At 56.6% G+C, this 23,850-nt stretch overlaps 1 protein-coding gene across 2 annotated transcripts; it reads right to left on the bottom strand.

The window, feature by feature from the left end:
* Positions 1-1,234: 1,234 nt before the first annotated feature.
* On the bottom strand, positions 1,235-22,810 carry Rexo1 (RNA exonuclease 1 homolog). 2 transcript variants are annotated; one of them, XM_076919426.1, is made up of 16 exons: positions 22,508-22,810; positions 8,913-10,690; positions 8,674-8,794; positions 8,089-8,132; positions 7,330-7,543; positions 5,851-6,014; positions 5,381-5,512; positions 4,975-5,098; positions 4,229-4,342; positions 3,909-4,046; positions 3,624-3,737; positions 3,249-3,322; positions 2,922-3,032; positions 2,489-2,604; positions 2,146-2,405; positions 1,235-2,057 (listed from the first exon to the last, which is right to left on the bottom strand). In XM_076919426.1, exons 1-16 carry the CDS (start codon positions 22,662-22,664, stop codon positions 1,969-1,971), a joined length of 3,750 nt encoding a protein of 1,249 aa, XP_076775541.1. In that variant the 5' UTR covers positions 22,665-22,810; the 3' UTR covers positions 1,235-1,968. The 2 variants fall into 2 exon arrangements, with proteins under 2 accessions (XP_076775541.1, XP_076775542.1); XM_076919427.1 differs by lacking the exon at positions 8,674-8,794 and having other exon boundaries at positions 8,089-8,178; positions 22,508-22,809.
* Positions 22,811-23,850: the final 1,040 nt, after the last annotated feature.

Below are 23,850 nucleotides of genomic sequence, written 5' to 3'. Positions count from 1 at the left end.
CTGTCTCCCAGTGTATGCTGGTAGAAAATGAATGAATGAATCGGTGGCTGGGATAAGGAGGCACTCAGGACGGAGCCTCCACCATAAGAGCAAACTCTGAAAGGTTCCTGAACACTTACTCTTGAAGGCTTTGAGTATGACTGGGTTTGATCCCTGAAGCATGCTGAATAGCTACTCGGTTCACTCACTCAGCATTCAGTGACCATCTGATTAAATCTTTTAGATGGCCTTTTTTGGGGAGATCTCCTTCCCTGACTTATACTGAGGAGGGGAGTAATCACAATGGGGAGGGCTCCCCCAAGTGCACAGACATACACAGACCTGGGGTTTTCAGGGCAGTCAGAGCTAGCTAACAGAAAGGTCTCTGCTGGCTGGCCTTTGCCCTGGGGCAAACCCCCAGGGGACCTTGACATGACCTGGACAGGGTACAGGTAGAGACACACTAAAGCCCACAGCAGACCTGGGCTTTGTGAATACACTAGCACCATTTACTTATCTATTTGTTTATTTATTTTAAAACGTGTTTACAGAAGGTAGAAAAGGGGGACAAAGTGGTCAAGGGGACCCCCGAGGGTGGCAGCCTGGCTCAGCTCCCTTGGCCCCTTCAGCTCCCTGCATACCCACTATGTGGATAGCCCCTGCAAGCTGCTCTGGCCATGGGCTTGCAGCCCCTCCAAGTGGCTTGAGGGAGCATTTGAACTGGGTTCCCAAAGGACCCTGAGCATCACACCCAGGTTACCCTGCAAGGGTCTAAGTCCAGCCTAGTCGGGACCTGACGGCTCCAGGTCTACTCTACCCTACAGATAACTGCCAATCAAGCTGAGGTCACACTGGATGTGAGCGAAACAAAACTTGTTTCCTGACATGAGGACAGAGTGGCCTTGATGGACAGGCCCTTTTTCAGGACACCAGGTGGCAGGGGCTCCCAGTCTCCACCCTGGACCTTGTCTGAGTAACTGGGGCCCTAACAGGCAAAGCCAGTGAAGGAACACCACCAGCCTGCAAGGTACCCTCAGGGGAGGGCTGGCAGGCACAGCCTACCCAGTGCTTGGGGCTGTCTCACAAGGTTCCCACAGCTGGGTGGCATGGGCCCACACAGGAACACTTGGGGTGAAAATTGGTTTTGGCAAGGAAATAATTTCCATTGTTCTTGACCCTGGCCACCGGGACAGGGGCCACATGGGCATGTGTCAGGGTCCCGTCTGGCCCCCAAAGCAGCACACACTATGAAATCTAAAGTTCATACAAACATTTATTCTGTTCCTACTCAGAGGGAGGCAGCGGCCCTAGGATGACAGCCCAGAGGCCCTGGAAGGCTTCCAAGGGGCTGGCTTGGCTCTGAGGTTAGGGAGTCCTGATGGGCTGGGGTGAGCTCCGGAAGCTACCCCACAAGGCAGGGCAAACATCCAGGCCCATGGGACTGACCACATGGGGTTCAGCCCCTGGACCCCAGTGGCACCAGAGTCGAACCCCTCAGCTGAGGAGAAGGTGTGCAGGTCAGCAGGTTTAAATTAAAAATTAATAAAAATAACAGTATAAAGTAAAAAAAAGACAACCCCCGTCTCAAACCATGAGGGCTTGTCCTGTTGCCCGCGTTATATACAAAGGAGCAGAAGGCAGAGCCCACTGTCTGGAGCAGTGAGCTGGGGGTAGGGGTGGGGGCGCCTGACTGGGGCACAGAGGCTAGGCCAGCTCTGCCCTGGGCAGCAGCAGGCTCCAGGACTGGGGAAGGAGGTGGTGACACGTTGGATGGGTGTGGGGGCTGGGCTGAGGGTTGGTCTGAGCCCCGGCTCTGGGCCGCTCAGTGCAGACCTGCAGCGCGATCTGGGGGGCGGGGGGGAGGCGCATGGTCAGCTGTCATGTTTTATTACACAGTTTGAAAAGGGGCCGAGGACATCGGGGCTGAGGGATGGGGCCGAGGGCGGCCAGGGTTGGAAGAAGGGGATGGCGTGGTAATGTTGGGTGGAGTCATCGCTTGGTCTTGGCGTCTTCTCGGATCTTCCAGATGACAAGGTGCATACAGGCACTGGCATCCTCGCTGGAGCTGTGCCCATCCACTACAGGGCACACATGCTCAGCACCTTCCTGACCTCCCAGCCCCCCCCCCCCCCCCCCCCCCCCCGCCTGGCTCCTCACCATCCTCACCATTGTCTTGGATGATCTGTCTGAGGTAGTCAGCCATGAGGTTCCGCAGGGAGCGTTTGTAGGGCAGGCCCAGGCGGTGTGGGAACAGCACAGACGTGTCCACCACTGTGCCGTGGATGACCTTGAGAGCCAGCAGGTCGCTCTCCAGGCTGTGTCCAATGAGGATGGTGTCGGCACTGAACATGCTCAGCAGGACGGCCTGCACGTCCCGCAGAGTGATGCTCGTGTCCACAAGGTCGGCCTCGGTCACCCCTGAGAACCTGCAGAGGGCCGGATGCAAGAGGGGCGTCGGGCCGGGCAGGATGGCAACGAGGCTGGGGTCCCGCGGTAAGCCGGGACACACCTGGTGTTGTAGTCGACAACTTCATTGTCAGGCTTGACAAAGGTGTCATACACGACCTGCATGTCTGTGTCCACGACTGTGACTCGGGTCAGCTCCAGGCCATATGTAGTGTAGGACTGAGAACAGGAGAGGGGTGAGAACCAGATGCAGCCAGCTTCCTGAGCCCATCTCCCCTGTGCAGCTAGCCACAGCTGCTGCAGAGACCCTGTCAGGGACACCACAGGAGCCACAGGCTGGGAACTCAGAGACCCCTTCCCAAGAAGGCTGTGACCCCTCTCTCAGGACACTAGCCTGAGTGCAGACAGCAGTCTGAGCTGTGGTGGGTGCTGGCCATGGCCTTACACCTACCTCAGCTGCTCTCCTGCCAGTTCTCAGCTGGCTTCCCGTCCTCACTGTCCCAGGATATGCCCAGGTTCCTGGGATCCAGACTTACCATCTCACAGTCAAGGGCAAAGACCCCAGCGTGGGCGTCTTCAGGCAGCTCCTTCTGGAAGGTGCGCACAAAGCCCTCTAGGTTCTCCTTCCGGCCGTCCTGCACATGTTGCTGGGGAACAGGGGGACAGGAGTCAGCAGAGGGGCCAGCATGGCCATGCAGGACTCTCGAAGAGTCCTGTGCCCTGGCTAAGGCCTGGGAGCAGGTGCCTGTGTCAGCCAGGAAGAGCTGGCAGGGGCCACATGGGGTCTGAGCACAGGACTCAACTGTGTCCCTCAATGCCAGTGCAGTAACCAAGAGCAGGGAGTGGCACACAGCAGGACTTACCTTGGCGACCTGACAGCCCACAGAGCCGACAGCAGCCGAGCAGCACATGTACTGGGTCTCCCAGCCCCCAGCCACTGACGAGAGACAGCAGTCATGTTCAAGGCTCGCGGCAGGGGAGCTTGCCCACCCAGTCAGGGACAAGGACTCAGGGAAAGGATCTGGGCCACAGTGTCTCAAGCAGATGCAGGCCCAGGGAGGTCCCCACCCTCGGGGACACTGTAGGAGTGAGCCAAGCAGAGCCTATACTCTGGAAGGAACATCTGGATTGCAGAAGGCCAGGACTTCAGACAGGGGTGGGGTGAGATGGGCACAGGGCCCGCACGGCCAGCAGGACGCGCGTGGGCATGGCCCTTTGCAACAGCAGCCAAGCCTCACCTCGATTCCGCCGTAGCCGCCCCCAGTGGTAGTAACACTCCTCGGTGCGCACACAGCGGCCTGAGGAGGACACAAGGTACTCGGTGCCACAGCGGCAGCAGATTCTGCAGGAGGCTGTGTGTGAAGACAGATGAACAGGAAGAGAGGCCAAGTGGGTGAAAGGCTGGCAACCCAATTACCACCACCACCACCCCACCACCACATGACGAAGTATCTGCCTGTCGTAACAGCAGAGAGCTAACCACCCAGTCCTCCTGCCCGAGGCAATGCTGGAAGGATACTCACGGTCCTTGGGCTTCTTCTCCTCAGCTGTGAAGATGACTGCGCCCCCTGGGCGCTCTGGGTGGGGGAAGGGGTAGCCATTCTCCTTCAGCTGCTCCTGAGTGAGCAGGTATTCCCTGAGGCGGCTGTACAGGGCAGTCCCTGCAGGGGCACTGGGTGTCAGTGCTGACAGGAGAGGAGGGACACACACACACACACACACACACACACAGACACACACACACACAGGGCAGTCCCAGTGGGGACACTGGTTGTCAGTGCTGAACAGGACAGGACAGACAGACAAGGACAGAGAGAGCATGGATCAGCAGTCGCTAGCTCACCTTTTAGCTCCTCCACCCGCGGGCTGCTGGGGCGGCTCAGGGAGAAGCTGGTTTTAGCTGCCAATTTGCCCCCCAGTACAACCTCATGGGACACAACCCTGCGGCCACTCGCTTCTAGAGGAAGTACAGAAAAGCCAGGGTTGGCCAGCTGCGACCTCAGCCACACCCCACTGCATGGACACTCCCCACCTCAGCCTACAGAGTCCCAGCTGGGAAGGGGTCATGGGGACTCAGGGCAAGTCACCTGGGGCTCAGCAGCTCCCCCCACCCCAAGTTCTGCTTGGACAGACCAGGCCTGCTATCCCTGAGGGAAGGTGTGGGACAAGGGAGGGGATAGGGCGGGGACACGCTGCAGCTACAAAGCAGACGACTAATGGGTTCTGAGGTGAGGAGAAACTAATGGGGGCCAGGGGCCCCACAGACGAGCATGTCACTGTGGGGGCTGCTTAATGGGCCTCTCGAGAGGATGTAATGAAATGTCTTAACCCTCTCCCTCCTTCCGTAGCTTACTGTGCAGCGCTCGCTCAGCCACTCACTGTGAAGAGGCTGTGGGGCGCCATTAGTGGAGGAAGGTAGGGAAGGGGAGGGAGGAGGGAAGAGGGGGGAGGGAGGAGGGAAGAGGGAAGAGGCAGAGGGCACCTTAGGCAGCAGGCTGAGTGTGGGGACCCAGGGGCCATCCCTGCTGCTGAAGCCCATGTGCAGCCGCTTCTCGGCAATACCCTCTGCACACAGCTGCCCCAACTCACTGCTGAGGCTGGGCACGGTGCTGGGGACCAGGCCCCTTAGCTTCTTCAGAGTGTTCACGGCCACGTTCAGGTATATGTTCTTGCTGGGACTGCGGTCATATGCCACCTTCTCCTCGTTCAGGGCCTGGGTAAGACAGTGCTCAGCCTAAGGTCCTGGCAGAGCTGGCACCAGGAGCATGGGGCAGGAGGCTCAGGTGCACTGAGATGACAGTGGCCGGTGCAGGACCAGCCCAAGCCAGGCCCATGGCCTAGCCTGTCACTCACGTGGTACAGGCAGCCAGTGTGAACCAAGATGTCTAGAGGAGAGCCAGGAAGACACATAGGACTTCCCCAGCTGCAGCTCAAGGCCACCATGGCCAGGGCCTGTAGTGCTGCCCTGTGAAGCGAATGTGACTCCAGGGCCCACCTTCTCGATGGCCTCCTGGTTGGACGGACAGAACTTGAGACATTCCTCAATGAACAGGTTGAGATAGCGCTGGCGGACCACAGTGGGGACCTTGCCGCCAAATTCTTTTGGGATAACGGGCTTCTTTAGACTCTGGAGAAAAAGAGCAGGGTGTTAGGACACAGGGCCTCTGGGGAAGCCAGGACAGGGCTATCCAATGCATGAGCCCAGCTATGAATTCCAGAGGGAGGGGCTCGGGGCATGACAGGGGGTGGAGGCCCTGCCTGGAATCCCCCAGTGAAGAGGCTGGAGGCTGGCTTGGCTGTAAGCACCTTGTTTGTGTCAGCGCTGGTTCATTCTCAGTACTAGGAAACAGGACAGCACAGAATCCTACTGGGGACAGTATGAGCAGGGCAGGGCAGGGCAGGGCAGGGCTCATGGTCTCTCAGAATCCTGCAAGCAGGCCCGGGACAGGCAGGATTGCAGGGTACCTGGAGTGATGGGCTGTGGGCCATGCGCTTGGGGGTGACGGTGGTGGTTGTCTTAGATGCCATCCCTGATAATGTGCGTGTCTTCAGTGGCTGGCTGCCAGGTTCGGGGCCGTGGGACACCTGGCTGCTGCTGGCAGGGAGCGCCCTCTTGGCACCTGTGGGGGCTGGTGGGGGACAGGGGACGTGAGTGCAGGAGGACAGTAGGCCCATGACGGAGCTGCGGAGCACCAGGAAGCTGCGGTCGGTGAGTGTGAGCAGAACACGCATCTCGCAGCGCAGCGGGGGCCGGGGCGCCGGGCTCGGGGTGCGGAAGGACATGGGACTCAGCTGCTCTGGGGCAAGTCCATGGAGGTGGGGAAGGGCAATGCGGCTGCGGAGGCCGGCTCAGGCAACGCCACGGGCGGGGCAGTCTGGCGAATGGTGGGGCGTGGTTGGGGCCTCTGCCACATGTTCCAGCCCCCAACTCCGAGACATTGACGTCTGAGGGGTAGCCCTGGCTCCAGGGCACAGGACCAGAGGGCCTGGGATGGCCCGGCTTAGTCATTGTGACAGGCCACCTGCCTGTCCCTGTAATGAGGTCACAAACCACACAGTCTCCGCCCTAGCAGGAGGTGGCCAGGGCTGCTCCCTGCATGGACATCACAGCCCGTCGACACTGAAGGAGGAAGGACTAAGACTAGTGACTTCTGGCCCTAGTCAGGGTCACTCTCTGGAGAGGACTCAGGGGCCAGACCAGGCTGCGCCTGCCACCCTTCCTGGAACCAACCCACCAAGGCTGTATTTGTCAAAGAGAGATAGATCTCCAGTGCACTCTCAGCTCCACAGGGAGGAGAGGGTTCTCCGATGCTCTCCTAGCCCCACAGGGAGGGGCACATCTACATGAAGAACTGCCAGCCCTGGAAGCAGCCTAGACCAGGGGCACTGAAGCTGATCAAGGTGGGCGTCTGGGAGACAAGGAGAAACCCTGAACTGGAATAGCCCCCAAGCCCTGCTGCAGCTGGGGCCGCAGGCGTCCCCCAGGCTGTGTCCTAGCAGTCCAGGCAGGAACCATTGAGAGATGCAGCTGTGAGCTGTGGACATGAACAGGAACACAGAATCCGGGGCACTGCAGCCCTTGCTGGGCAGGGAGCAGCACAGGTCCAGAAGCTCTATATGATCTGGTCACAGGCCCTGGCTCTCTGAGCAGGACACTCTCAGGAGCTCTGCCTGGTAATGGGGCTGGCTGGGACCACCACTCAGAGCTGATAGGACCATCCCACCCCCAACCTTCAAGCTGCTGTCCACTCCAGGTAAGCCCAGGCAAGTCCTGCTGACGATCCCTGGGCTGGGAGGGACAGGAAGGCTGCTCAGGCCTTCTTGTTCCTACTCCACAGTCACCGAGGTCCTGGGAAGGTACTTGAAGTCAAGTACAACACAAGTTCTCAGAGTGCGGCACTTGCCAAGGCAAGGGGTCCAAGAAGGGGTGGGGCCAAGACTTACTGGCAGCCAGTCGGGGGTTGGGAACGTGAGCAATCCTCCTCTTTTCCCCTGGTGCTGAGATGTGCACAGAGGAAAGCCTCTCAGTTGGCCGCGGGGCAGCCTGTAGCCAACTAGCGGCGCCTCTCTGTGCCTGCTGCGCTCGCCGGTAGCACACCTCCTGAGCAGTTGGGGGCCTTGCAGGGGTAGCCACGGGGGTCCTCTTTGGGGCCTCTGCCTGAAAGAGCATAGGTCCTAGAGCTAGCTCTGAGTCCAGAGCACTCCAGACAAGAGGCCCTGGGCAGGGAGGGCTCCAAGATCCACGCTCCCCTGGCTTCCAGAACCTCTGCTCCCATTTTCCCACTGTTCAACAGTGTTCTCTGTGGGACCCATGGCCCGTCCACGCTCATGTCTCCTTGAAGATGAAGCTTTCCTTGGAGATTACATCTGGTGCCCCAAGCAGCAGGGATGTTTGTGGGGGCCTGCGCTTGCCATCACACCCTACACAGGCCCCTCCTAGCATCTCACTGTCTTTAGCCACAACTGAGGTAGCCTGGGCTCTGAGGCTGGACAGCCTACTCAACTCTAATACCCATGGAGATTCACCTCAGTCTTCCTCTTCCATACACTGTTCCTGTGCCCAGGTCAGGGGCAGTCTAGATGAGATGGCAAGCACTGGACACCAGCTTACCAAAGGCCAGCAGCAGGGGTCTTCCGCCAGACTGTGGTGGCAGGTCTCCTTCCTCCAAAGGCCCACCCTGTATCCCCATATCTGGGTCTTACCTCCTTTCCTGGCTTGCACAGGTGTGAGACCCTCCTCTTCTGCCCTGGGAACAGAGTGGTCAGGCTCGCATGCGCCTTCTCCTTGGGTGGCTGAAAACACACATGTACTCCTCACTCTGGTGCTTCTATGGGGCACGCCCCTGCTTTGCCACTAGACCTTAGACGGTCCTACCAGTGAGAGCCCTACCGAGGGTCAGCGCCCTGCGGCCCAAGGCCGGCCCCAGCACCTGCCTCCCAGGCCTTGTGGACAGGAGGACAAGTGGGCGTGTCCCTGCTGCTGCCCCCACACCCAGCCCAGAATGACGGCTCAGATACGGAATGCCAGTCAAGGGCATCCCGCAGGGCTGTTGCTGGAAGGAACTGGACAAGTCCATCTTTCTTTGTTCAGGGTGAGCTCCCTCTGGTGGCCAGCATGGGGACATTAGAAGGAGGTACACTCAGATGGGTCAAGGCTGGCCTGAGGAAAGAGCTTTGAGGGTAGAAAGGGAACAGGGGCCAGGTGAGGGGAAGAGGGGCAAGAAAGCCCAAGGAGCTGGGACAGGAGGTGGTGTGAGGCAGGCGTGGGGCGGGAGGGCCCCCCGGTACCCCTTTGCCGGTCAGTCTGAACGGTCAGTCGGACGCTGCCACGGGAAGCCGGCTGGGTGGGTAGGAAGCCAGCATCCTCTTTCTGGGCAGGGTGCAGGGGCAGCGGCGGCCACCGAGGCTCCTGAATTTTGAATGGAGTTAAGAGGCCTGTGCTGAAGGAGCGGCTTCTGCTTGGGTCACAGAGGCTGGAACCGGCTGGAGGTGACCGTGGGACCAGTATCCCCTCGCAGCGCCCTCACCTGCCGGGCCAGCCGGCCCTTGTCCTCTGTCTTCACACTGGTGGACTCGTTGAAGATGCGCAGGCACTCCTCCATAGGGTCCACATCGAAGTCTACCTCCTTCTCCAGGGCCGAGTAGTCCACACCCTCCTCTGCACACTGGCTGGCTCCCGAGGGTGAGGAGGAGGAGGAGGAGGAGGAGGAGGAGAATGGGGAGGGCGGTGCGGGGGACGAGGGCGGTGCGGCCTTGAGACGCTTGGGCACCTTTGTCTCACCCAGGCCCAGGCTGGAGTCGGAGTCTGACTCTGAGTCTGAGCTAAGGCTGGGCAGGGTCGGGGGCCACACCCGGGGCGCTCCTGCTCCCAGGCCTGAGTCCTCCTCCTCACTCTCATCCCCAAATAGTTCAGCATGGCTCAGGGCCCGTTTCTTGAGCTTAGGGGTGTCCTGGGGGGCTCCTTCGTCCAGGGAGCGGGCCTTGCGTTCCACCAACTTCCCCGATGGCATCTTCTTTGCACTGCCACCTTTCCAGGCCAGTGGTGCACGGGGACCGGGCCCAGAGTCCTGGGGCCCCATGCTGGAGGAGCAGCCCGGCCCCCCTTTCCCTGAGCTGGCTGAGACGGTGGCAGAAGATGGCTTTTTCTTGGTCCCTTCAGGCCCCTGGGCCTTGCCCCGGGGGCTACTGGCAGACAGCTTCCTCCGGTCTGCACACACCTTTTCCTTCCCTCGGGGCCTGGCTGGGTCCTTCTCTTTCTTTTTGTCTTTCTTGCCCTTGTGGCTGAGGCTGGCTGGGGCCCCACTTTTCTGGCTGAGGCTGGCTGGGGCCCCACTTTTCTGGCTGAGGCTGGCTGGGGCCCCACTTTTCTTCTTCTTGGCCTTGCCCTCCTTGGGGATCCCAGCATCTTGAGAGGCTCTAGCTGGGGAGCTGGGCTTGACCAAGGACACTGCATCTGGCGCCGTGGGAGGCTGCTCGAGGTCTTCCACATCACACTGTATAGCCATCTCCTTGGTGCCCCGAAGGCCAGCCTCCTCATGCTCTGTGCCCTCCTTGGAGACAGGCTTCCCAGGTGCTTTGCTTTCAGGGTCAGCCCCTGCCTCAGGGCTCCTAATGTCAGCCTTAGGGGGGCTGGCCACGTCATCTTCTGAGTCTGAGAACCGGGCCTCACAGCCACCAAAGGGGTCACAGGGCTTCTTGAGGGCAGGTGTGTATGGCTCAGCCCCCCTGGAGCCCCGTGGCCGCTTGGTGGCCCTGCCGAGGTGCCGGGCCGAGTAGTTGGACAGGGGGTCATACTCTAGATCTGTCGATGGTCTTGAGCTATCCACCACGTACTTGCCACCAGACACAGGGCGGCCACAGCGGCGCGGCTGGCCCACCGCCTTCGGGACGTACTCCAGGGCACCAGCAGCTCCTGCAGCTCTGCCCTGACCCCCGTCTGAAGGGACCAGTGAGTACTTGTGCCCTGGCTCAGCAGGGACAGCCAGTGGGGTGGGCTGGTAGGCAGCGTCCGGACTCAGCAGGCCACCTGGAGTGTAAGTTAGAGCCAATGAGAAGGCGTCACCGTCATCCATGCTTGTGGCAGGGCTGCAAGGTGCCAGGGCTGAAGCCCCAGCACTGTGCCCCCGCGCGGTCTCCAGGAGCTCCTGGTAGCGCCTCTGCTCCAGCTCCACCTCCCCGCGCACGGCCTCGATGGCCTGGTTGACCAGTTCCAGCTCCAGCATGCCGCCACCCTGACCCAGAGCGCCGTTCTCCGTCTGCACAGGAGGCTGAGGCAGCTCCGGGTTGTACGGGTCATAACCAAGCCCTGGAAGGAAAGAGAACACAGAACAGCCACTGAGCCGGTCTGCTAGAGATGTGCCAAGTAAGAGAGGCAGCCATTCAGAACCTACTGCACCATGACATTGTAACACCACTGGGCAGGATCCCCACCATGACACTGTAACACCGCTGGGCAGGATCCCCACCATGACACTGTAACACCGCTGGGCAGGATCCCCACCATGACACTGTAATACCGCTGGGCAGGATCCCCACCATGACACTGTAACACTGTTGGGCAGGATCCCCACCATGACACTGTAACACCGCTGGGCAGGATCCCCACCATGACACTGTAATACCGCTGGGCAGGATCCCCACCATGACACTGTAACACCGCTGGGCAGGATCCCCACCATGACACTGTAACACTGTTGGGCAGGATCCCCACCATGACACTGTAATACCGCTGGGCAGGATCCCCACCATGACACTGTAATACCGCTGGGCAGGATCCCCACCATGACACTGTAACACCGTTGGGCAGGATCCCCACCATGACACTGTAATACCGCTGGGCAGGATCCCCACCATGACACTGTAACACCGTTGGGCAGGATCCCCACCATGACACTGTAATACCGCTGGGCAGGATCCCCACCATGACACTGTAACACCGTTGGGCAGGATCCCCACCATGACACTGTAACACCGCTGGGCAGGATCCCCACCATGACACTGTAACACCGCTGGGCAGGATCCCCACCATGACACTGTAACACCGCTGGGCAGGATCCCCACCATGACACTGTAACACCGCTGGCTGGGATCACCCACTCTACTCCAGGGCCTGCCTGTGCAGAGGTGTGTGTGACTGGGGCTCAGTGGGTAGGGTACTGTTGGGGACACACACACACTTCATCCCCAGCACCACATGCACCAGTGTGGTGGCCATGCCCATCACCCCAGCTCTAGGAAAGGTACAGGCAGGAGGATCAGGAGTTAAAGGTGTACTTGGCTACATAACAAGTTCAAAGCTAGCCTGGGCAACATGAGATCCTATGTCAAAGGGGGTGCAAAAAGAGAGGTTCCCTGGAGGCCACTAAGGTGGACAGATTACCCATAGGGCCCAACAAGAATCAAACAGTGCAAGGCTCTGGACTGGCCTGCAACACCATCTCCAGTCAAGTGCACGCAGGTTAAACCAGCAGCCTTGGCAGGCTCAGGTTTGTGCTGTGTCGTTTTGACTGGCACAGGGTGTCTCTGCTTGAAAGGTTAGCTCAAACTCCAGGTCCAGTAGATCCTCCTGGCTCCACTTCCCTGAAGCTTAAATCATGAGCACACAGCAGCAAAGCCAGCCTTTTAAAAGAGTGGCTCTGGAGCAGTCACTCAGCCTTCCCCACCAAGCCAGTACCCTGCCCTCACATTCTGCTGGGGAGTGGTTCCAATGCTCTGTCTTATTTCGGCTCTCAAAAGCTTCACTTTCAGGCCTGAGGGTCCCCGCCCCAGCTGCCTTCTATTGATGGTAAAGAATTGCCATATAGCCAATGGGTGGGCAGGGAGACGGGGCGACTTTAGATTGCGTAGGCAGGGGACTGAGAAAGAGGGAAGAGGGGGAATCGCTGTGACTGCGGAAGAAGGATCAGGTCAGATCTAAGAGCTGCAGGAGAGAAACCACCCAACAATGTAGGTAGAAAGAGAACGTGGCCCAGAAGGTAACAGGGCAGCAAAGATAAAGTATAGATTTAGAAGTTGTTAACCACGGAACACTGGAGGGAAGTGTGTGGTAGCCACAGGGAGGTCGAGAAGTGCGTAGCCTTTGAGCTAGTCAAGGCATATCAAAGTGTGTAAGTGTGTGTGTGTGTGTGTGTGTGAGAGAGAGAGAGAGAGAGATATCTGAGAATCCAGAGAGCTCTTGGGCAGGTGCAGCACACACTCCATCTGCAAGGAGCCAAAGCGGTTTAACTAATTCACCACGAGCCAGCAGCTGAACCTCCTGTGTCTCACTTCTTCATGGAGGACCTGAAGGGGAGGGGCTGGAGACACTTCCTACCCCACACCAGGAAGCTTACAAACCTACAAGTCCAGTCCAGGTGATGTGACACCTCAGCCTCCATGGGTACCTGCACTACACCCACACAGACACAGTCACCTACAGAATTAAAAGGAAAAATCCTGCACACGAGGGGACAAATAGGGGAGCCCACTTCTCCTGAAAGTCAAGAGAAGGGAGCCTCTGCTGCCAAGAGAGAGGAGCTGGGACAGACTGCTCACACGGAGCCTCCCCAGGACGCACTGACCTATGAAAGGAATCGGTGACAGTTGGGAAACAGAACTTCTCTGGACCTCCCCTTTAGTTATTTGATGTAGGATCTCACTGTGGCACAGTCCTAGCCAGCATGGGTGGACAGCTGAGGGTGACCTTGAACTTCTGATCCTCCTGCCTCCACTTCCCAGGTGCTGGGGTGAGCCAGGGTGAGATTCTAGGCTTGACTGGGCTGGGTTCTTAAAGAGTAACATTCTAAGGGTTGGAGGCAGTGGGCCAGCCATGCAGGAGGCTGAGACAGGAGGGTCGGAAGTTCAGGGCCATAAAGGCTAACAAAACACACTCTCCAAAGAAACTTGCATAGCACAGCCAAAGCCCAGAAGCAGGGGAGGGGGAGAGGGATGAAGAGGGGAGAAAGGAGGGAAAACTTACAAACTACAGCATTCAGACACTGCTGAACTAACCATTGCACCCAGAGCCCACTGCAAACAATGCCCTGTATGAACACAGGACACTGGAGGGACAGATCCCCAAATGCGCCACACACACACACACACACACACACACACACACACACACACCCTGTTATTTGGAGAGTGGCTGTTTTGTTTACTGGAGGGTTTCCAAGGGGAGGTCAGACAGCTTGGAGCCGGTCCTCTCCTTCCAACACGTGGGTTCCAGGGACCCATCAGGCGGCTGTGGTTTGATAGCAAGCGCTAAGCCATCCAACAGGCCTTCTTGTTTGCTTGTTTCTTTGAGACAAGTCTTACTTTAGCTCAGGCTGTCTGAGAACTCGTGGCGATCCTCCTGCCTTAGCCTCTAAATGCTGAACTGACAGGAGTGAGCCGCCATGTCTGTCAAGTCCATGGACTCTGAGGATACATTTACCTGGTTCTGAAGCTTGGTTCTGGCTGTCTACAGCTCAAATACAGGCACAGGCCCTTGAAGTGATGACCTAAACTTGAGGGACCCACAGCTGAAGGTGTTTGGCAGTGCCCAATCCTCCTCCTGAGGTAGTTTCTGGGGACCTTGTGAAGGCTTGAAAGACTCCCCAGGGACTCAGGGCACATGCAGGGGAAGAGTATGTCACAAGTAACAGGGTAGCCAGAGAGGCTCTCAAGTCACCAGGGAGACGGGCCCCTGGAAGGGAGCTTGTTAACTGCAAGGGGAAGACATCCCACACTTGGTCACCATCATAAGGGCTGCAGTCCCAGACTCAAAACCAAGGGAGTGAGCAGCCAACAGCATTTATCTACTGCTAGACCACGGACTCACTGCTGCACACGAGCTGCCGTCACCAGGCCTTCCTCAGAACTGGGTGACGGACTGCAAGCTGAGAACCAGAATAACCCCAAGTTGCTGTTAAGTATTTTTTTTGTTTTGGAGACAGGGTTTCTCTGTGTAGCCCTGGCTGTCCTGGAACTCACTCTGTAGACCAGGCTGGCCTCGAACTCAGAGGCCAGCCTGCCTCTGCCTCCCAAGTGCTGGGATTAAAGGCACGCGCCACCACTGCCTGGCTGCTGTTAAGTATTTTGTCACACACACACACACACACACACACACACACACACACACACACACACACACACACACACACACCACACACCCCGCTAGGATTCATCCCAGGAGTGTTGTGCACACCTATTATACTAGAACTTGGGAGACTGGGCTTCACAATGAGACGGTGTCAAACAGTAAGGCAGAAGGACTGCAGAAGGAAGGCATAAGTCCTCCTGTGCAAACGCGGCTGCTCACAGTGCTCCCTGGGAGACGGGCTGGGCCACACAGATGACTGAGTGCGTGCAAAGGTTATCTTCATGAAAACCCTCCACCTACAGGGAAGGGTCCTGAGTCCCAGGTTAGGCAGTGACGGGTGGTCCATCCCTGCCCAGCTAGCCCTTCGGACAGAGCGCTGGACAGGGAACTGGGGTCCCCAGGCTGAAACAGGGCACCTGGCACAAGCTCAGCCTGCCTATGGGAGGAGTGACCCAGACAGACGAGGAGTTTTCTGGGTAATTCCTTCCACAGAGCTGTCTAGACCTCTGACAGGCCACCCTAGAGGCAGCAGGGTCTCGGGCACACACACTGAACCTCTCTCCTGACAACAGGAAGTCAGCCCCTGGGCAGCAACTGGCACCAAGGTTTCTGCTCAAGGCCAAAAGGCTGATAAAGACCAAAAGAGTGCTCAGGGCCCAGCCCAGTGAGGGCTCTGATAAGACAGAAGAATGTTCCTCAGACACCACAAGAGGAGGAAAGGAGGGAGTGGGCAGGGCAGGGGTGCTGGGGCGGAGGCTCTGGGAGGACCAGTCCACTCTGGGCTGTCTCAAATGGGTTCTGACAGGCACAGTCCTGAATGCCAGCCTCATAGTAGATGACCATGCAGCCCAAGGTCTCCACAGAGGACAGATTCGTCTCCTAGGCTGACCCTGTCCACCCTGCACTGGGATCCAGGCATTCCCCTCAGCTCAACACCACTGGATACATGAGGTCACCCAAGCAGGACCAAACACCGAGGTTACCTGCAGTGACTCATGCAGCGACAGCACACATCTGGTAGCAGGTCACCAGAGAGCTATAGGAAGCTACACACAAGTCTGAGACTCGGCCACAGCAGCGGGCGCGTGAGCCTAGGAAGTGCTGCTCAGCCTCGGTGTGTGCATACAGCAAGTCCTACCTTACCCTATGAGGACACCACTCGGCAATGAGCCCAGGACTCCTGTGTTCCCAGGTCATCGTCCACAGGCTTCCCTTTCCACAAAAGCAGCCCTGTAGGATGCTAAGGGCTTCGGGCAGGTGGAGGCGCTAAGCTGGATGTAAGAGGCCGGCCTCCTGTGTGACTAAGATGCTGGGCTCTGAGCAGGACAGGCATGGAGCCTCCATGAACATCCACTAGTCCAGAAGAGGAGCTGACAAACAGGTAAGGCAGATGGGGCCACATGCTAATACCATCTTGGAGCAAGGCTAGAGGTAGCCTTCCCTTCCCACGGGCCACAAGGGCTGTGATGTCTACTTTCCAGTCTAATAAAGAAATTCTCTAAGACCCGGCCTGCCTGGTCTTCCACTGGATCCCAAGGGAGATGGCCAGGGCCCCTCTGCCCCATCCTAGCCTGACCAGGAGAGAGCCAGTCAGGATGTCTCCCGGGCCCAAGCTGCTCCTCACCAGAGCTCAGGCTGGGGACTGAGAGACCTGCGTCTCCAGAGGAAGAGCATGACGGCCAGTGAACATAAACATGGTTCTTTTTCACTTGTCATGGAGGCTGGTGGGGTGACGTGAGGCTTTCAGAGGTCAAATGCAGCTCTACCCGCCCCCTCCACAGGACGATTTCTGTCAGAACTAAGGCAAAGTTCCCAACTAGGCTCTTGTCACCCACTCAGGTCTGGGACCTGTCCCAATGCCCACCTCCCACTCAATGGGCGGCTCCAGGACCTTGGCCTCACAAGCCCTCGGATGAACAGCTAACTGCAGCTGTAGGAGCCCTGGTAACAGGAAAACCAGAGTTGGGGAGCTCGGCCCCACCCTCCTCCACTACACAAGACAGTGTCCCAGACCAACTCGTGGAACTTTAGAGGCACCTAGACCTTTCTAGAAGGTTGGCTATCAAATCAGCATGTCAGCAGGGAGTCCTGTTGGCACCTTCCACTTACACAAAACTCATATTGGCCTTCAAAACCCAGTTTAGGGGCTGGAGAGATGGCTCAGCGGTTAAGAGCACTGACTGCTCTTCCTGAGGTCCTGAGTTCAATTCCCAGCAACCACATGGTGGCTCACAACCATCTGTAATGGGATCCGATGTCCTCTTCTGGTGTCTGAAGACAGGGACAGTGTTCTTATATAAATAAATCTTTAAAAAACAAACAAGCAAACCCAGTTTCGGGGCTGTCTGTCCTCGGCCCCCCAGCTACTATGCCAGGACAGCAGCTTGCCCATCTATCCCTCCCCCCAAGAGTCCCACAGGTGCATGCTGAGTCAAGAATGGCCAGAGAGACTCAGAGCCTCAGGTTTTTTTTTTTTTTTTTTTTTTTTTCCGGTTTTTTGAGACAGGGTTTCTCTGTGTAGTCCTGGCTGTCCTGGAACTCACTCTGTAGACCAGGCTGGCCTCAAACTCAGAAATCCTCCTGCCTCTGCCTCCCAAGTACTGGGATTAAAGGCGTGCACCACCACGGCCCGGCTGCCTCAGGGTCTATTTGCCCAGATCACTGCCACCCCAGAGTTTCTAGCAAAGGGAAGCCACCACCTACTCATAGCACTCAGAGTACTGTGGGGCAGAACTCCATCCTCAGGAGTGCGTGTTTGCAGAGAACACTGGAGCACCCGGGGACAAGCCACCCTCAAGAAGTGAAACATACCTTAACTCTCTCCCACAGGGCTCCTGACTGCCACAGGTACTCTTAAGACTGAGCAACCAGGGGTTGACTAGCTCCCCACACCTGAGGCCTTCCTAGCTATCTACCTGTCTTAGACAGGCTCAGCCCGATGCATCTCTGCACCTGCGGCTTCCTCCTCTGTGGGAAGGTGGCCTGGACAGGCTGTCAGCTGCAAACCCCTACTGCAGCTGCCCCTGTACTAGCAGTCACCTGAAATCCCAAGTCCCTTATATACACACGACACCAGGACAGACAAGCCCCAGAATCAGTCAAGAGGTGAGATAGACCCCTGGCTGAGTGTGCCACAGCCCAAATGGCCACAGTGAAGGCAGAGGAGCCATGGAGGGGGCAGACGTGAGGCAGAGGTAGGCTGGCACCAGGCACGTGTGGCAGCTGAACAGCTGAGTCAGCATCCTGAACCCTGTCTTGCTGATACAGGGGTGCCCATCTGCCTTTCAAGCCACCTTCCCCAGCAACAGTGGGTCAGTGGAACCCGCTGCTCACCACCAGCAAGGCAGCCAAGAAGTGCAGCCCTGATGCTCTCTCCGGGCAGAGCTGGTCCTGGAAGGGGTGGACAAGGAGAGCGTTCACCGTACACCTGACAGCACCAGTCCAAACAGGAAATCATGGTGTGTGTGCTACTGTCTGTTAGAGGGCAACCAGGGCCTTGCGCCTCACTGATCAGTGCACAGATATCTCCAGGCATACACAGGGCCAACTATCCCTGACAACCAGGCTGTGGGCTGCAGCGCCCCCTGCTGGCGTTTCATGGGAAAATGGGTCTTTCTCTGGGAAGGAGCCCAAAGTGGCAGGAGGCCCTCTGTCCCTAGGCTGTTCAGACTAGGAAAGCCAGTCCCAAAGCCCCTGTGTCCCCAAGCAGTGCACCAAGCCTGGTCTAACAGGTCAACAGGCAGTCACAGGTCTCATGTGGTGGCAGAGCTCGGTGGAAAGGGGCCAGCAGTGCCTGGCCTCTGACCCTCACTGGTCAAGCATGTACTTGGGCGGGACTCAGGACTCCAGAGACCCTACAGGCTCAGAAGGCACTTGGCCTTAGCCACAGTCACTGCCACTTTCTTGTCCCCTCTCTCTCTGCCCCAGGAACACTCTCCTCCTCTACTTGAGCAAAGCCTATTCCTTCTAAAAGCTCCATTGCCACTGCTCTGGACACCCCCTGGGCGCACACACTGTCACAGGGAACACCCCAGACTGGGTGTGTGTGGGACCACTGGCACTTCACTCCTGGCCGCCAGTCCAAACAGCACAGGTGCTGGGGGTCTCAGATGGAGGTTCCAGGGCCCTGAAGACAAGGTGGTCATTAACTCTCTGGCTCAGACACCCTAATTTCTCATTTCTGTTTCTCTTACTCCACCTCCCTTGGCAAGGACAGCAGCTGTGCTGGGGGCCCGGGCTCTGTGAGGGTCACTGTGCTGGGACCTCCATGTACACCGGCCAACAGGAATCTAGAGAGAAACCCAAGGCCCAGCCTTGCCACTCATGGGGGTTAGCACCCAGGAACCACCCACCCATGCTCATAGCTCCAACCTCCCTCACTGGCATGAGAAGCGGATATCCTTTGTCCCTTGGCCTGCCTCCCCTCCTCAGCAAGGCACCATGTACCCCAGCTGAGAAGAGGCAGCTAGCTTCCGCTTGCAGCTCTGAGCCACTGGAGGCCGGCCACAGGTGGATTTGCTTTACTGTGGGCATGAAGACCATGGAGGGCTACTCCAATATGCTCAAAGGCTGCCACCAAGGTTGAGCCACTTGGGCCTTATCCTAATCCATAGCATCCCAGGCCTCCTCAGAGGTGCACTTTCTGCTGTGGTGCACTGAGGAGAGGACAGCATTGTCCCCAGAGCAGGAAGGGCATTGCCTGAAGCCCAGGACACCAGGAGATGCCACAAGGAATGAAGCACCTTTCCCTGTCAGGCACACAGAGCAGCACCAGACCCCAAACATGATCTCCTGGGGAACCAAGTGAGTGACCAGCTGAGGCACAGGATAGCACAGGAAGAGGAAAGTGGGGGGAGACAAGGACCCAACGATGGTGAGACGGCACAGCTCACAACATGGCTTCCATCCCCAAATAGCACCGAGGAAGCAAACTTTTTTTTTTTTTTTTTTTTGGTTTTTCGAGACAGGGTTTCTCTGTGTAGCCCTGGCTGTCCTGGAACTCACTGTGTAGACAAGGCTGGCCTCAAACTCAGAAATCCGCCTGCCTCTGCCTCCCAAGTGCTGGGATTAAAGGCAACATCCTGGCTTTTAAAGTTTACTTTCGGGCTGGAGAGATAGCTCAGTGGTTAAGAGCACTGACTGCTCTTTCAGAGGTCCTCAGTTTAATTCCCAGCAACCATCTGCAATGCAGTCTGATGCCCTCTTCTGGTGTGTCTGAAGAGAGTAATGGTGAATACATAAAATGAAAAAAAAAAAAAAGAAAAGAAAAAGCTTTAAAAATCTTTTTGAGCCAGGCAGTGGTGGTGCACACCTTTAATCCCAGCACTTGGGAGGCAGAGGCAGGCGGATTTCTGAGTTCGAGGCCAGCCTGGTCTACACAGTGAGTTCCAGGACAGCCAGGGCTACACAGAGAAACCCTGCCTCGAAAAACAAAAAAAAAAAAAAAAAAAAAAAGCCAGGATGTCAGCTTAGTGGTGGGAGTGCACACCTTTGATCCTAGTGCTCTGGAGACAGAGGCAGGAGGATCTCTGTGAATTCAAGGCCGGCCTGGTCTACAGAGTGAGTCCAGGACAGTCAGGGCTACACAGAGATCCTGTCTCAAAAAACAAAACAAAACAAAATCCCACACAACAACAAAAGGGCGAGAGCCGGCTCAGGGGTTAAGACCACTGGCTGTTCTTCCCAAGGACTCAACTCCATCCCTGGCACCAATGGCTGAAGGCCTACAACAGCCTGGAAATCAAGGGGAGATTGAGGGGTCCAACGCAGTCCTCTGGCCTCTGTAAACACACCATGTCAGAAACGCACACACAGAGAGAGGCCTACATCTGGAGGAAACAACAGGAGACACTGCACGTCACCCAAGCTGCCCACTGCAGCCGGAGATATGGCCTATGCCAGGCCTCAGTGCCCACCCTGTCCCTGCGCTGCAATCTGCAAAGCTATGTATTTCCTTTTCCAAAGCCATCTCCCTAGCACCTGGGCTGGGTCCAACGCTGACCCCACACGACACTAGCAGCCAGATGACAACCCTAGCCACCAAGCAGGGAGCTGTTCAAAGGCCACTTGCAGGTGTCCTAAGCCAGTGTATGTGTAAAGATGGACTCAAAAACAAGAGAAGTGGCAGTTCATGCCTGGCCCTCAAACACTCAAGAGTGGGCAGAGGCAATATCACTTCTAGTTCAAGGCCAGCCTGGGCTACACAGTGAACCCATCTATCTACTGAAAATAATCAAATACAAAAAAAATAAATAAATCTTTATTTAAAAAAAAAAAGACAACAGCTTAAGGGAGAGTGGTATCTAAAATGAACCTGGGTGGCCGGGCGGTGGTGGCACACACCTTGAATCCCAGCACTTGGGAGGCAGAGGCAGGCGGATTTCTGAGTTCCAGGCCAGCCTGGTCTACAGAGTGAGTTCCAGGACAGCCAAGGCTACACAGAGAAACCCTGTCTCGAAAAACCAAAAATAAATAAATAAAAATAAAAAAATAAAACGAACCTGGGCCCTGGAGATGAAGTCAGTGGTGAAGCTCACGCACAGAGGTCTGCATCCCATCCCCAGTGCTTCATCAAAACAGCTGTGGAGACCATGCTCACCTGTCATGGCAACTGGAGGGCCACAGACTCAAGATCATCGTGGGTTACATAGACTTTGAGGCAAGCTTATAAACTACACGAGAGCTACCTGAAAAATGCACTACATATATATGTGTGTGCATGTGCACATGCGTGCATTGTGTGTGTAATTTAAAAAGGAGAACCACTCTAAGGAACAGAGATCACCAGAGAGGTCTGAATGGTACTCTATTCTCTAACCCGTCTCTTCAACCTTCTCCTCCTAACAACTACCTGTCTCCTTCTTAGAGAAGGCTACATACGTAACACAGGCTGGCCTTGAACTCAAGAGATTCAGCTGCCTCTGCCTCACAAAATGCTGGAATTAAAGGTGTGAACCACCATGCCTGGGTGCAATGCCACCTTTTAAAGGTTTCTTGTTGGTTTTTTTTTTTTTCATCCGTATGAGAGTTTGTCTGTGTGTGCGCATGCATTTGCACCATACATAGCTGGTGCCCAGAAGCCAGAATGCAACCGGTGCCCTGGAACTGGGGTTACAAAGCAGCCATGTGGATGCTGGGAATCCAACCCAGGGCCTCTGCTACAGTAGAAAGCATGCACCCCACCCCTCAGACAGGGGTCTTACTGTCTATGGATTTCTGGAGCAAGGCTTCATATATAGACCAGGCTAGACTCAAACTCAGAGGTCCACCTGGCTGTGCCTCCAGAGAACAGGGACTAAAAGTATGCACAAGCACGCCCAGCCACAAGCAGAAAGTGCTCTCAAATCTGAGCCATCTCTCTAGCCTCTACAATGTCTTCTTTAATGCAATGGAAATCCTCGGGGTTGGGTTAGGGTCATCCCAGAACCCAGTAGGTTGTAGCTTGAGGGTCCTGAGTCCCAAACTATCCTACAACAGCAAAAACAAACAAAAGACAAATAACATGACAAAATCTTAATTTCTCCCAATTTCTTTTCTCTAATACTATATACCTCCTACACACTGCCTGGTTCCTAAGACCTTCTTCAAAAATGCCATCAAACTAATCATTGCGACACGCTCCATGCGAAGCTGAAAGTCGACACCCGTCCTAGGCAAGGGGGTTTTCCACTCGACAAACAGCACGTGCCCCTATGGCCTTCTGCATCCAGCTACTGGAGACAGTGGGGGGCCTCGGCCCAGGAAACTGTTGTGACCATAAACAAGGTATGCCACCAGTGCCCGGAGACGGGAAGGAACGATATCTCGTTCGGAACAAGATGGAATGAGGACCGGAGGAGTTGCACCAAGTCCCCTAGCTTGGCGACTCGGTTGCACGGTCTCTCCCTCCGTCGTGTCGGTCTTTACGTCTTACTTAGTGACCAGAGAGATCTAGACACTTGCACAGCATTGCGATGGCAGCTAGGGGAGGGAGAGCAATCTGACCGTGTGTGGTCTGGCTGAGCAAGGGAAACAAGCAGCACGGGCGGGCTGGGGAACAGAGCGCGGTCCTACGGGCTTTACCTGCTGCGGGAGACGCTGTGCCGCCGCTACCGGGAGCGCCGGGACCCCGAGCTCCTCGGTGCCGGAAGTGGCAGTAAGGGCGCCGGCAAGGCCCCCCGGGAGCTCCCGCCCAGTATGGGCAGTCGATGGAGCGGAAGAAACCGGTAGAACGTAGCATGGTCCGTTCCGCAGCGGGGCCCCGGCCCGGAGATACCCGGGACCCCGGGACCCCTCTTCACACTCGCCCCGGAGGCTTCTGCTCGCGCTCTTCGGACCCCGCCGCCGCCGCCATCTTGTCCCGAGGCCCCCAGAGGCCCCCGGGATGCTGTCGCTAGGGACGCCGGGAAGGGCTGGCCGAAGTGTGCCTGCTTACAATGTTGGCTCCCGCGGAATTGTGGCAGATGAAAGACCCAAAGCTTAGGACAAGGGAAGCTTTAAAGAACGCGTAATTATATGCTTCTGGTTTCTGAGACGCTTTCAGCACCGGACTTTCGCGGGTACAGCCTCGCCATCTTGAGCCTCAGGCCCCTGAGAAGCCTAGGCTGTCCAGGGCGTGCCTTACTGAAAATGCACCAGGAGTCTCCGCTGTGTTTTCTGGGCACAGAGGAGACATTTCTTGCATTTCGCTACATAAGGTCTTCGTGCGCCCCCCGGAGGACAAGGGGAGTGTTACGGCCAAGTTTTGTTTTGTTTTGTTTGTTTGTTTTTGTTTTGTTTGATTTAGGATTTACTTTTTAATTCTATGTATGTGCAACATGAATGTTTCTGATTCTCGCTGAAGTCAGAAAAGGACTTCGGATCCCCAGAATTTGGAGCTACACGTGGTTGTGAAGGACCATGTGAGTACTGGGAATCGAACCCAAGTCTCCAGATGCAGGAAGTGCCCTTCACCACTGATCCAACTCTGTAGTCAGGGTCTTAATCTGTTGAGGTGCCTATCCTGAGAAACCCACGTCTCTCAGTTGACGCTCAAATATCCACCTAATCTTATGAGGGGCATCAGTGGAAGATTTTTTTTTTTTCCTTTTTCCCGTGCCTAGATACACTAGACAAGCGCTCTCCAACTGAGCTACACTCTGGAAACTTGATTTTTTGTTTTGTTTTGTTTTTTTGCTTTGTTCTAGGGTGTTTGAAGGGATGCGGGACTGTGCACCCACAGAGATTAGAGGAGCATTATAGATTTCTAGCCGTTTGTTGAGTCTTCCCTTTCCTTTCCTTTTGAGGCAGGCTACTTCACTGAAGTACCTCAGCTAGGCCGCTGGCTGGCAGGCAGACTTTCAGAATCCGCTTGCCTCCACCCCCAAGCCTAGGCTTGCATGCACCCGGTCATGCCCAGCTTTAAATGGGTGCTGGGGATTAGAATT

This window comes from Arvicanthis niloticus, chromosome 22 (assembly GCF_011762505.2).
Source record: "Arvicanthis niloticus isolate mArvNil1 chromosome 22, mArvNil1.pat.X, whole genome shotgun sequence".
Lineage (NCBI taxonomy): Eukaryota > Metazoa > Chordata > Mammalia > Rodentia > Muridae > Arvicanthis > Arvicanthis niloticus.
Note: the sequence above shows the minus strand (reverse complement) of the source record. Positions and strands in the feature narration are given on the sequence as shown.